This window comes from Camelina sativa, chromosome 16, assembly GCF_000633955.1.
Source record: "Camelina sativa cultivar DH55 chromosome 16, Cs, whole genome shotgun sequence".
Taxonomy (NCBI): Eukaryota; Viridiplantae; Streptophyta; class Magnoliopsida; order Brassicales; family Brassicaceae; genus Camelina; species Camelina sativa.
The window spans coordinates 2,297,889-2,310,366 of record NC_025700.1 but is presented as its reverse complement, the minus strand read 5'-3'; the positions used below and the strand labels follow the sequence as shown (position 1 = coordinate 2,310,366).

The window sequence follows — 12,478 nt, the reverse complement described above, 5'->3', positions numbered from 1 at the left end:
TATATATATGGCTATTTGAGAATCCAATTTTTGTAGAGCAAAGTCTTTTTATACTGGTTACTGTGTCTGCCTTTCTCAATAATGGTACACTACGGTCGGTCATTTTTCTCAGTCGATTGAAGATCATGCAAAAGTTGAGAAATACTACCTGGACATGGCTGCAGACACATCCAGAGAGCTTGAGGCACTTGGCAAATCCGTGTTGGAATCCACAAAAATGTGTACGACCCCATCTTTATTTTACTTGCTCTGTACAAAGCTGTGTAGCAATGTTTGATCTACTACTATACCTCCTCTACTGATTTTTTTTCATTCAATTCATTCTTTCATGTAAAACTACTTCAGTTCTTTTGTCAGCCAAGGACAGAGCTCGTCTTGGTATTAGATACCATGCCGGTTGGATGATGGTTCTTCGATATGAAGTGAGAGCATTTTTATATATAAGTTTTTTTTTTGTTACATATATATGTTTCTCGTTAAATGGATTCTGAGTGTGCTTGTTTGGCTATCTTATCAATCACCTCCTTTCTTCTTTTTACACAGGTGGAGTACGTCCAAAGACGCCTAAAAAAACAGATTGAAGCACTGCAGGATGCAGAGTTCTTCACCGCCCAAAAGACTAGAAGAAGTCTATTTTGTTTCTTCTTTTAACTTGACCTTTTCTTTTCAGTCTCTTTTTTTCTATCTTTTCTACCCCCACCAATCCGTCGATCAGTTATGTATGAATGGTTTAAGTTAATGAATTATTTCCTATAATCTATAATATGCCAAGTTGTTGCTGCTTATTTAGTTTACTGTTTGCGTCGTTCTCTCTCGCTCTCAAATTTTCTTCTTGACTTGGATAAAGCCGATACATTAATAGCGTTGGAAGACGTTCCAGTCTTGTCTCTGCCCTTTCAGCTTGTCAATGTTCAATTTTTGTTGTTGAAAGACGTTTGGTATTTATGCTCTGTCGATTGACTCACGGGCTTAGACATGTTTGGCCGTAATGAACAACACACTCTGCGTCAATATGCAAAGCTCCAACTTCATCAATGCAGCAACTGGTTCTAATTTTACAGAGTTGATCACGTCTTGGAATTGCATTAGGTATGCACCAGTCCATTCACTCCCTCTGTGGAAACAGAAACTCCAAAAAACGTCGATTAAGGAACTCGTGGATCGAATTCAAAAACTATAAAGATTACTGCATATAATAATTTCCCCTATGTACGTACCTGCTAAAAGCAAGATTGGCTTCCAACGGAGTCATGACAGGGGACATGAACTCTTTGCTATCTAAAAGAGCGGTTTGGGCACATGAGATGTAGATGAATACATCGCACTAAGAGACAAACACAGGAAAGAAAAGACACCAACTCACTTGACATATCTCACTTGTAATAATTAACAGCTAAAATGACAGGCCGTTGTCTAACTTACCTCGGGGAAGTTTGCGAGTTTGGCCGGATTAGGTCGTCCCATGGCAAGAAAGTACGATTTTTTGCCAGCTGCAGATATGAGTGCTTGCATATGGTGAATCATATGAAGGTAACCAGCTGCATCCAATGCCATGTGATATTAGACATTCAGTGAAAAACTCATCAACCTTGACATCACATATGCATAAGAATGGGAACTTACCAACACCAAGAGTCCCTACCAAAATACCTACAATATTCGCATCCTTGGCTTTTTCCACCAAGTAATATCTGGAAAACATAACTCTGAGTGAGGACTAGAAATACAAATCCACAGAGATGATAAAGAAAAGATTATAAGAATTGACGAATTTTGATATTTTTGTGATGTATGATGTCTGCTTGAAACAAGTGAGTATACCGTCGCATAAGTATCCTTCTTTGTTGATAAAATTCCGTCACCAAAGAATCTTCTTCAGCATCATATCTGACTAAGATTAACAAACAAAACATAGCCAAGAACATAAGCTATTGACGGTCTTTGTCAATCAATTAGATATTTTGTTCAAGAAAATGGACTGTAGTAAGTAAGTTACTCAAACGTTTGACATAACCAAGAACTAGATCAAGAAATTTCCATGGATAAAGCCACATATTCATATACCTATGTCACAACCATTGAAGGTCAGTACTACATTGGCGAAAGCTGAACTGTCAGAACCGATCCAGAAAAGTAGATAGTCCTCGATTTTGCTTCCTTCTGGCAAGTCCCAAGTTAGCCCTCCCAGACTATAGTTTCTAGATGAGGATAAGCTATCACTATATGGTCTCGGATGCTCCATGGACTCTCTAGGGTCTTTGGATTGACTAATAAATGAGCACAAGACATTGGCTACAGAGAACTTCAACTGATGAGATTCGGTCTTTGACAATCCTAATTCTTCTCGGATATGCGGAATCATATGGGCGTATTCTAGTCCATAAAGAATCTGAAAACACAAAGTTCAAAGATTGAGAAAACAAAACACTTTATCACTATTTCTTAATAATAAAGATAAACTAGCTTCACATACCATAATAGGCTTATCGCTCTGTGACGCATAATCTATCAGATGCTTAACGCAGCTTGAGACGTTCATCGGAGCTTTCCCGAAAACGAAGAATGCTGGAAGAACCGATGTCCTGCAAAAAAAACATAAACACTCACAGTAAAGACATTGTTTCAACAAGGGAAGGGAAGTCACAGCAACTACACAACAGGGTAAATTGACTCACGGGCTTAGACATGTTTGACCGTAATGAACAACACAGTCTGCGTCAATATGCAAAGCTCCAACTTCATCAATGCAGCAACTACCGTGATCATCTATGTTTACAATCCCTGAAGGTTTGCAGGTTTTAGCTGATGTTTTCTGGTGTTGGAGATGATGAAGTAGACTTGTCTATATCGCCAAGGCTACTTGAGGAAGAGTGTGATTTGAGATACGATAATGCCACTTCTATCATCACTTCTACTTCTTTCTAGTACTGTGTAAAGTGTCAAAAAAAACAAGTGTATCAGAGAAACCTAAAATGGCGCCTTTTAGTTTATCGATTGAAATAAGGGCACCAAATTGCCCCTGCTTTAATCTTCGATTGCATCAAACACCATTTCTTGAAATGTACACCTATTGATGAAGCCAAAGAGATCATTCCACACAGTGTGAATTGCAAATTTCATACTTCCAGATAAACAGATCTGCAGGTTAGCGAAACCATCAAGAACCTATTCTACCAAACCAGCTAGAGAAACACTCATTTTAAGTTTGGAAAAGCCAAACAAATAATTTTAAAGATACCACAATTCCTGTAATTACGTTATACTTAACTTGCCAATATTCTCTTGCAATGACTCACATTCCATGTAGTTACCTTTACATAATACTTGACTATTGTTTAATCTCTAATAATGGGATTAAAAATATCTTACAAAATCATTTAGACTGACACTGACATCATCAACAAAAAAAAACAATTCCTGAACTGTCTATTTTCTCTTCTCTTCATTGTTCCCCTCTGCCATAAACAAAACAAATATATATATATATATATATATATCAGTAATAATTAATAAATGTTCTAAAATTAAATAGAATACCTAAAGTTAAATTACTCTTACCAGCATCTTTCTCTGCCGCTGCTTATTGAACTTATACCTCTAAAAAAGTATATCGCATTTTTGAAGCCATAAATCTGTCTTCTCTGTGACAAAATCCAAAATAATATGACATTTAAAATAGAGATAGTATAATTATTATAAAAAGGTCTCAAAAAAAAAAAAAATGTTTAACCTCTTCCTCCAGGACTTCAACCGCGTGTCTGATTTGCACAAGTTCCTTGGTTAAGAGCTCAATAGTGTGATCATACCTTGCTTGCTCTGCAGGAAAAGGAAAATGATAAGATTCAACAAGGAAAAGGAAAATGATAAGATTCAACAAAGAAAAGGAAAATGAATAAGATTCAAGTATACTTGTGGGGTTATTAGTTCTAGCCCTTCGACGTCTCACTCTACCGATCTTAAGGTTGTATTCTGCCAAAAATCCATTTAACTGGCCAATGCTCCTATCTACCACTGTTATGGCAGCATCAACGTTCCTGCTTGTATCTCCCCATAAACATTTTCCAAAGCAGCCAGAAATCCTGTGAGAAGAAGAACAAGAGAGTCAGGAAAAAATTTGTAAAAAAAAATGCCAAGAATGAGAAACGAAGAGAACTTTAAAAAATCAATCAAACACAAACACTAAACAACCGCTGATAAGATAAAAAACGCAACGATGATAAGATAGAAAAACCTGTGGTATCTAATTCTTGCGTGATTCACGGCCCTCAGACCACTAAACAGAGGCTTTGCAGCTTTGCTCCTTAAAAGGGCAAATTTCTGTAACAGAAAGAATCCAAATTAAGATGATAGTAAATCTATATATGTAAATAAAATATATAAGTAAGACCTAGGTTGCATGGAATCGGAAACGGATACGCGGAAACGAAACGTTTCGGAAATGGGAAACGATTTTTTTTCTAAAATTAAGAAATGGAAACGTTTTGGAAACATATGTGTATATATCTTGATATATATGTATATACATAATAAAACACAAACATAAAACCTATACCAAAAGGAATATCTATAACAACACAAATTTGAAACATAAATATCAAAATAGTTGAATTAAAACACTAATAATATTATATATTCATATATATTATGAATATATATTTTCAAATTATTTTATTTATTAAGTTTTTAAGCTAAAAAAAAGTTTCCCTCGTGTTTCCATCGTGTTTCCAAACAGAAATTTTTAGGAATCGTGTTTCTGTAGCTTGTTTCCGTGTTTCCACGAGTTTCTGTTTCCGAAACGTTTCGGAAACGGGAAACGTACCTTAAAAAGAGTTTCCATGCAACATAGAGTAAGACAGTCACCTCATCTTCCAAGAGTCTTATCTCTTGGTTGATCCGCTGACATTCTCCTCTAGTCCGAACAATGTTTTGATCAATAATCTGGATGGTTGTTTCGTTATTAGTTGAAGCTTTTGTTTCTTCAAGTGTATCGATATTGTCCTGATGCACGGATTCCACCCCCTTCAACAGCTTAATATCTGCATTAACCCTTCCCACTGCTCGATCGACGTTCCTTTGTGTATCTCCCCACACAAATCGTTTGAGTCGCTCAGTAGTCATCCTAGGAAGAACAAGAGAAATTTTCAAAAACGAATCCAGAATCAGAAACAACAAACAGAAAAAAGGAGAATCCAAAACCTAGAACGCAAAGCGAAATCGGAAGAAGCCAAATCCTAAAACCTCAGATTCAGTGTTCGAAATCAGAAAACAAAAATGCTAATAGCGAAATCGGAAGAACCTAAATCCTAAAAGCTCAGATTCAGAGTAGAAAATGTTGGAATCAAACCTTGATTAATGCTCAAACTTGAAAGAGAGAAAGGGTAACAAGATTCACAAGAGAAGAAGAAAGAATCAGAAGAGTTCTTAGATTGGAGAAGAAGAAGCGACAAGACTGAGGGACAAGAGGAAGAGAAAACTTTGTTGTTGTTAAGGGATAAAGGCCATTGGGCTATTGTGTTAATCAAGCCCATTAAGTGTTGGGTTTAGTGTTGTTGCAAACACTCAATCACTTCATAATCACTATATATAGCTTTAATCACTCAATCAATAGTAATTAACATTCTCATGTACATCTTTCTTATCTTTTGCTTTTGCTTAAAACGACGACACTTAAAAAAGATCATCAAAGACTCTCTCTCAACCGGAGTCTTTCAATGAAGAAAATAAACAATCAATATTACACATCAATGTCTGATGACATGTTTGTAGCTCTGATATGTTGATGATAAATAATCAGAGGCCAATAAACATTAGAAAAAAATTAACAAAAGACAGATAGATAGTTCTGTTTCTTTTCGAAACTAACTCTCACATGTGTGCAACATTCTCTCATCTAACAATATAACATGAAGCCAGCAGAACCAATTTTTCAAAAGAACAATAAAAATGTCAGTTTCTGAAATAGTACACAAATCTTTCTTGGTGAACAAGTGAACTTCTTGGAGTTGCTACTCGTGCTTGTATCCTGACGCCTTCCCGCTTCTCCCGACTATGTAAGGCTCCGGCGAAGTATTATCACTATTTATCTCCAAACCGCGATAAGCACGGCTGAGGAAATACTCGGGTCCTGATTTTGCAGTGGTTTGTTTAGTGAGCAAGTTATGATCATTGNGAAACGTTTCGGAAATGGGAAACGATTTTTTTTCTAAAATTAAGAAATGGAAACGTTTTGGAAACATATGTGTATATATCTTGATATATATGTATATACATAATAAAACACAAACATAAAACCTATACCAAAAGGAATATCTATAACAACACAAATTTGAAACATAAATATCAAAATAGTTGAATTAAAACACTAATAATATTATATATTCATATATATTATGAATATATATTTTCAAATTATTTTATTTATTAAGTTTTTAAGCTAAAAAAAAGTTTCCCTCGTGTTTCCATCGTGTTTCCAAACAGAAATTTTTAGGAATCGTGTTTCTGTAGCTTGTTTCCGTGTTTCCACGAGTTTCTGTTTCCGAAACGTTTCGGAAACGGGAAACGTACCTTAAAAAGAGTTTCCATGCAACATAGAGTAAGACAGTCACCTCATCTTCCAAGAGTCTTATCTCTTGGTTGATCCGCTGACATTCTCCTCTAGTCCGAACAATGTTTTGATCAATAATCTGGATGGTTGTTTCGTTATTAGTTGAAGCTTTTGTTTCTTCAAGTGTATCGATATTGTCCTGATGCACGGATTCCACCCCCTTCAACAGCTTAATATCTGCATTAACCCTTCCCACTGCTCGATCGACGTTCCTTTGTGTATCTCCCCACACAAATCGTTTGAGTCGCTCAGTAGTCATCCTAGGAAGAACAAGAGAAATTTTCAAAAACGAATCCAGAATCAGAAACAACAAACAGAAAAAAGGAGAATCCAAAACCTAGAACGCAAAGCGAAATCGGAAGAAGCCAAATCCTAAAACCTCAGATTCAGTGTTCGAAATCAGAAAACAAAAATGCTAATAGCGAAATCGGAAGAACCTAAATCCTAAAAGCTCAGATTCAGAGTAGAAAATGTTGGAATCAAACCTTGATTAATGCTCAAACTTGAAAGAGAGAAAGGGTAACAAGATTCACAAGAGAAGAAGAAAGAATCAGAAGAGTTCTTAGATTGGAGAAGAAGAAGCGACAAGACTGAGGGACAAGAGGAAGAGAAAACTTTGTTGTTGTTAAGGGATAAAGGCCATTGGGCTATTGTGTTAATCAAGCCCATTAAGTGTTGGGTTTAGTGTTGTTGCAAACACTCAATCACTTCATAATCACTATATATAGCTTTAATCACTCAATCAATAGTAATTAACATTCTCATGTACATCTTTCTTATCTTTTGCTTTTGCTTAAAACGACGACACTTAAAAAAGATCATCAAAGACTCTCTCTCAACCGGAGTCTTTCAATGAAGAAAATAAACAATCAATATTACACATCAATGTCTGATGACATGTTTGTAGCTCTGATATGTTGATGATAAATAATCAGAGGCCAATAAACATTAGAAAAAAATTAACAAAAGACAGATAGATAGTTCTGTTTCTTTTCGAAACTAACTCTCACATGTGTGCAACATTCTCTCATCTAACAATATAACATGAAGCCAGCAGAACCAATTTTTCAAAAGAACAATAAAAATGTCAGTTTCTGAAATAGTACACAAATCTTTCTTGGTGAACAAGTGAACTTCTTGGAGTTGCTACTCGTGCTTGTATCCTGACGCCTTCCCGCTTCTCCCGACTATGTAAGTCTCCGACGAAGTATTATCACTATTTATCTCCAAACCGCGATAAGCACGACTGAGGAAATACTCGGGTCCTGATTTGGCAGTGGTTTGTTTAGTGAGCAAGTTATGATCATTGTCTTTCAATTGCAATGCTTTCTCTGCAATGTGTACCAGTGCCATTGTCTCTCCTGTGTCTTCTTCTCCATTCTTAGCTTGATCTGCAACAAGGAGCACAGTATTTGTCAACCTCATGGAATGATAATTATGGCTTTTGTCGATTGGAAAACTGTATTGAGCTTCCATTGTACCGTTTGTCTTGTGATCTTCTACGTAACCACCCTGAAAGAAGGAGAACCGTGGCTCCTCTGATTCGCTATGTGCTTCTGATTCTAATTTTACAGAGTTGATCACGTCTTGGAATTGCATTAGGTATGCACCAGTCCATTCACTCCCTCTGTGGAAACAGAAACTCCAAAGACGTCAATTAAGGAACTCGTGGATCGAATACAAAAACTATAAAGATTTCTGCATTTAGTAATTTCCCTATGTACGTACCTGCTAAAAGCAATATTGGCTTCGAACGGAGTTATGACAGGGGACATGAACTTTTTGCTATCTAAAAGAGCGGTTTGGGCACATGAGATGTAGATGAATACATCGCACTAAGAGACAAACACAGGAAAGAAAAAGCACTAACTCACTTGACATATCTCACTTGAATAATTAACAGCTAAAATGACAGGCCGTTGTTTAACTTACCTCGGGGAAGTTTGCGAGTTTGGCCGAATTAGGTCGTCCCATGGCAAGAATGTAAGATTTTTTGCCAGCTGCAGATATGAGTGCTTGCATATGGTGAATCATATGAAGGTAACCAGCTGCATCCAATGCCATGTGATATTAGACATTCAGTGAAAAACTCATCAACCTTGACATCACAAATGCATAAGAATGGGAACTTACCAACACCAAGAGTCCCTACCAAAATACCTACAATATTCGCATCCTTGGCTTTTTCCACCAAGTAATATCTGGAAAACATAACTCTGAGTGAGGACAAGAAATACAAATCCACAGAGATGATAAAGTAAAGATTATAAGAATTGACGAAGTTTGATATTGTTTGTAATATATGATCATTGCCGGCCCTGACCTAAAGCTCATGAAGCAAGGGCTTTAGGCGCTAAATATTTTAAGTATTTAGGGGCATCAAATTTTAAATGTTCCTTTGGTGTAGTGGTTTTTTTTGTTTGATTTTCAGTCACTTGTACTGGGTTCAAACCAGCCCCACGTTAAATACAACCGATCTTTTTCCCTATTTTGTCTAATCCAAAATATTCTTTTTATCTACATTTCCTTATATTAATTATACTAATGAACTAAATAATAATTAAAACAGCAATTGAACTAGTGAATAAAAAAATCCCTGTCTTTTCTTTTGGCCGTTCCTCTTCTTCTTCCAATATTATTGTCAATCTCTGCTTTCTCCCCCATGTATGTTTTCTTTTTCTTCTACAATCCTACGTTTTCTCTGTTTTCTTAAGTTTTTTTCTTTCTTCTTCAAAAAGAAAAAAACTTTGTAAGCAAAACGTCAGTCAAACTTAGCATATGGTGGATTCACAGATTCTCAGACAATTCTTACTTGGAATATTCTAATTTACTATAATTTAAAACTTAAATGTAATTCAAAGATCAAAGTGATTATACTAAATTTTCTATATAATCTCTGTAGATTGCTCACTACACTAACGATTTGTCTACTTGATGATGTGTTGTTTCGTGGATTGCTTGTGTTTATGATGTATTATTTTATACTGAAATTTTATTTTTAAAGTTTAGAAAAAAAATTAGTTGGGATTAAGAAAAAATTAATTGGGATTAAGGGCATCATTTTCCGGTTCTGCTTTAGGCGTCGTAGACCTTCGGGCCGGCCCTGTATATGATGTCTGCTTGAAACAAGTGAGTATACCGTCGCAAACACATTCCTCCACTTTTTTGAGAGAAGAGATGTTGAAGCAGCCAGTTTGGTCGGAACTCTGGACAAAATGTCGCTTAGAACCTCATGAGGGAGACAGCTGATTGCATCTTCGAAGGCAGTATCCAACTTTTTGGTATCCATAGTGACAATCAGAAGCAATCTCTTCCTTAAAAGTAAGTGCCTGAAACATGAAGTCAGCTCAGAGAGATTTAACTGCTGGATCAAAGCCATAACGCACCAAACGAAAAAAAAAAATTGGATATTTCCAAAACCTAGCGAGAGTTCAAAAGTGTCTGAATGTTATAGAAATAACCAGAGAGAAGTTCCACAAACCATAAAAGACAGATTTCACAATTACTAGACGATGAAGCAGAATTAATACGAAGTTTCAGAAAAATAATAAGGTTACTAAAGCTAAAGGTTCAAGCTTTAATTTATCCCTTTTCACAAAAAAAAATAACTGAAGCAAAGATAGATTCGAGCTAGAGTAACACGAGAAAGCCGATTAGTGTCAAACTACTACAATCTACAACAGCCTTATCAAAAACCAGTCTATCTATAGTCTAGTGGAAGCTCAAAAGAACAAGAATTTAAGCGCTTGTAAGAACCCAGAAGAAATCATAAAGGAACAGAGATCATAGACAATTGCAATTAAACAGTGAGGTCCCACGAAACTTTAAAAAAGGGTAAAAGCTTCAACCTTTTCGTTTACCGATTGAATTGAAAGTTCTAGCTTTCTCGCAAGAGGAACTGATATATATATTGATACAGTATACCGAAATCGGCGCTAGGGATGTCAAACGGCACTATGGTCTAAACCAGTCCAAATTATAATGGTCCGGTTAGTGGTTACACTCAAAATTGAATTGAAGCGGACATATGGGGTTGAAAAACCAATTTACCAAGGTTTCTTATTTTCAGAAAACTTTTTTTCTTTCTTTTATTTCCTTATTCCTCAAAAATAAAAAATTTCTTTTATTTTCTTTTTCTGAAAAACAAAATAGTGGAATAAAATTTTATAGATATATTTTCCTTCTAAAAATAATAATTTTAAAGTGTAGATAAATTAAAAATGTCAAATAGTAAAAAATATATAAAAGATGTATCATCATTCCTCGTTAATCATCATACATTGAATGTAAAACAGTACAAATTAGATGTGAATCATGAAACACTGAAAAATCAGTTTTATAAGATTGCAAAAATTCTCGTTTTTGAATAAGAAAAAAACTCCATTAAAACCATAAACACAAACTAGTTATGAAGTATTGAAGTTATGTATATGTATGGACTCACAAATATGAAAATTTTGAACGATTTTGTATCAAAATACCTAAGAATTAGATATGAATTTTAGTAAGAATTTTTAGTATGAATTTATAAGTTAAGCAAGACTTTACAAGCTTCTTGTATAATTATTATGTTTATGCAAGATAGTCCAGTTGGTCATTCCCATATTTGGGTATTTATTTTCCCCAAGGAAACTCTTCAAGTGCTCCAAGTCTTAAGCAGTGTGCCTCGCTAACCACACTTCCACTTGGGATGCACGCATAGTCACATCAGATATATGACCATCCAGACCCTGGAGAGATGCATGTAAATGATCAACAACTATGTTTGTGTCCCTCTCTATCTATAGATAGATTCGTTCATGGGTTAAGCAAAAATGAGATATATGTACCTGGATGGTTAGAGTTTCAAGCATTGGAGACTGCTTAAGCAGATACGGCAGTAGTCTCCAACCTCGTTTATTCTTACTCCCAAAGGTCAAGCTTACCAGATTGTTAAACACCGGTAGTAGTAGTCCATGTTTAACACATCGAGAGATCACCTGAAATACACACACGCACACGAACTTCAAGAATGTCTCAAAGCTTTTTTTTAAAAAGTTAATAGAAAGTCGCAGAACTTACATCGGCAGAATTGGCAGAAAGATGCAGGGTCTTAATGTGGCTTATCCCTGTTAAGAGACCCCATATATTTGGCCTATTGACTTCAGAATGATAACGAAGGTCCAGCCTAGCTTCGACTAGGGACTTCAAGTTAACTTGTGGATAGCTACACAGGGCATAATCGGAGTAGTCCAGGAAGACAAGACTTGGGGCATCAAATGACATTTCAGTGAGAGAGCCAATACCAAAGTCAGAATCGTATTGAACTGTTAGTTTATGGATGGTCCGACTGGATATGCAGTATGGTTGTGCGAAAAAGTCCTTGTGACGTACAAAAAGCTCCTCGAGCACGGGACAACCAGGAAGAAGCACGTAACACAGATCTTCATATTCAAAAAAGATAGCATCGATGAAGAGAGTCTTAAGCGCTGGAAGAGACAAATCTGGAGGAAGCTTTCCTAAACTAATCTTGGTTCCCAGTGAAAGCTTAACGAGCGTCTTGCTCGTGTAGAGCGCATGAGGTAAAAAGATTTCAGCGTGAGGAGCTAAACTAACGTCCAGGTCCACTACGCCACGCTCTAAGACATTAGGAGAAGCGCATTGCAAAGCGAGTGTTCTATCGACAAAGTTCCTGAAGCACTCCCGGAGTGTCAAACTTACAACAGCTACATCATCAAAACCATTCTATGTATAAACTAGTGGAAGCTAAAAGCTTTGAGAGCGCTTGTAGGAACCAACCAGAGGAAATCATGGAGAAGAGAGATTAGAGAAGATCCACATCCCAAAATTGCAATTTAACAATGATAAAAAAAAAAAAAAAAAAAAAAACACTTT

At 36.0% G+C, this 12,478-nt stretch overlaps 4 protein-coding genes across 8 annotated transcripts in view; all 4 read right to left on the bottom strand.

Annotated features, from left to right (window-relative positions):
• Positions 721 to 3,198, bottom strand: LOC104753251 (diphthamide biosynthesis protein 2-like). The gene is made up of 9 exons (XM_019237660.1): positions 3,175 to 3,198; positions 2,676 to 2,842; positions 2,474 to 2,582; positions 2,065 to 2,389; positions 1,822 to 1,891; positions 1,624 to 1,691; positions 1,423 to 1,538; positions 1,218 to 1,324; positions 721 to 1,114 (listed from the first exon to the last, which is right to left on the bottom strand). The coding sequence occupies exons 1-9, from the start codon at positions 3,196 to 3,198 to the stop codon at positions 970 to 972; spliced, it is 1,131 nt and encodes a 376-aa protein (XP_019093205.1). The 3' UTR covers positions 721 to 969.
• Positions 3,253 to 7,302, bottom strand: LOC104749383. Of its 4 annotated transcripts, none has more exons than XM_019238175.1 (7): positions 7,090 to 7,302; positions 6,565 to 6,864; positions 4,232 to 4,317; positions 3,910 to 4,079; positions 3,731 to 3,816; positions 3,559 to 3,641; positions 3,253 to 3,455 (listed from the first exon to the last, which is right to left on the bottom strand). In XM_019238175.1, coding segments are annotated over exons 2-7 (444 nt in total). In that variant the 5' UTR covers positions 6,583 to 6,864; positions 7,090 to 7,302; the 3' UTR covers positions 3,253 to 3,454. The 4 variants fall into 4 exon arrangements, with proteins under 4 accessions (XP_019093720.1, XP_019093719.1, XP_019093721.1 ...); XM_019238174.1 differs by having other exon boundaries at positions 6,606 to 6,864; XM_019238176.1 differs by lacking the exons at positions 6,565 to 6,864; positions 7,090 to 7,302 and adding exons at positions 4,820 to 5,119; positions 5,345 to 5,527.
• On the bottom strand, positions 7,536 to 9,893 carry LOC104749384 (diphthamide biosynthesis protein 2-like). Its single transcript, XM_010470999.2, has 6 exons — positions 9,744 to 9,893; positions 8,738 to 8,927; positions 8,537 to 8,652; positions 8,333 to 8,439; positions 8,086 to 8,231; positions 7,536 to 7,995 (listed from the first exon to the last, which is right to left on the bottom strand). The coding sequence occupies exons 1-6, from the start codon at positions 9,891 to 9,893 to the stop codon at positions 7,751 to 7,753; spliced, it is 954 nt and encodes a 317-aa protein (XP_010469301.2). The 3' UTR covers positions 7,536 to 7,750.
• LOC104753249 (F-box/LRR-repeat protein At1g06630-like) overlaps positions 11,042 to 12,478 on the bottom strand; it is a 1,929-nt gene continuing 492 nt past the window's right edge. The window contains exons 2-4 of one of the 2 annotated variants that reach the window (XM_019237668.1): positions 11,666 to 12,474; positions 11,434 to 11,583; positions 11,042 to 11,334 (exon numbers count right to left, since the gene is read on the bottom strand). In XM_019237668.1, coding sequence (XP_019093213.1) covers positions 11,257 to 11,334; positions 11,434 to 11,583; positions 11,666 to 11,869 — 432 coding nt within the window. In that variant the 5' untranslated portion in view covers positions 11,870 to 12,474 and the 3' untranslated portion in view covers positions 11,042 to 11,256. The remainder of the gene's footprint in view (positions 11,335 to 11,433; positions 11,584 to 11,665; positions 12,475 to 12,478) is intronic. The other variant, XM_019237669.1, reaches the window with a different exon arrangement.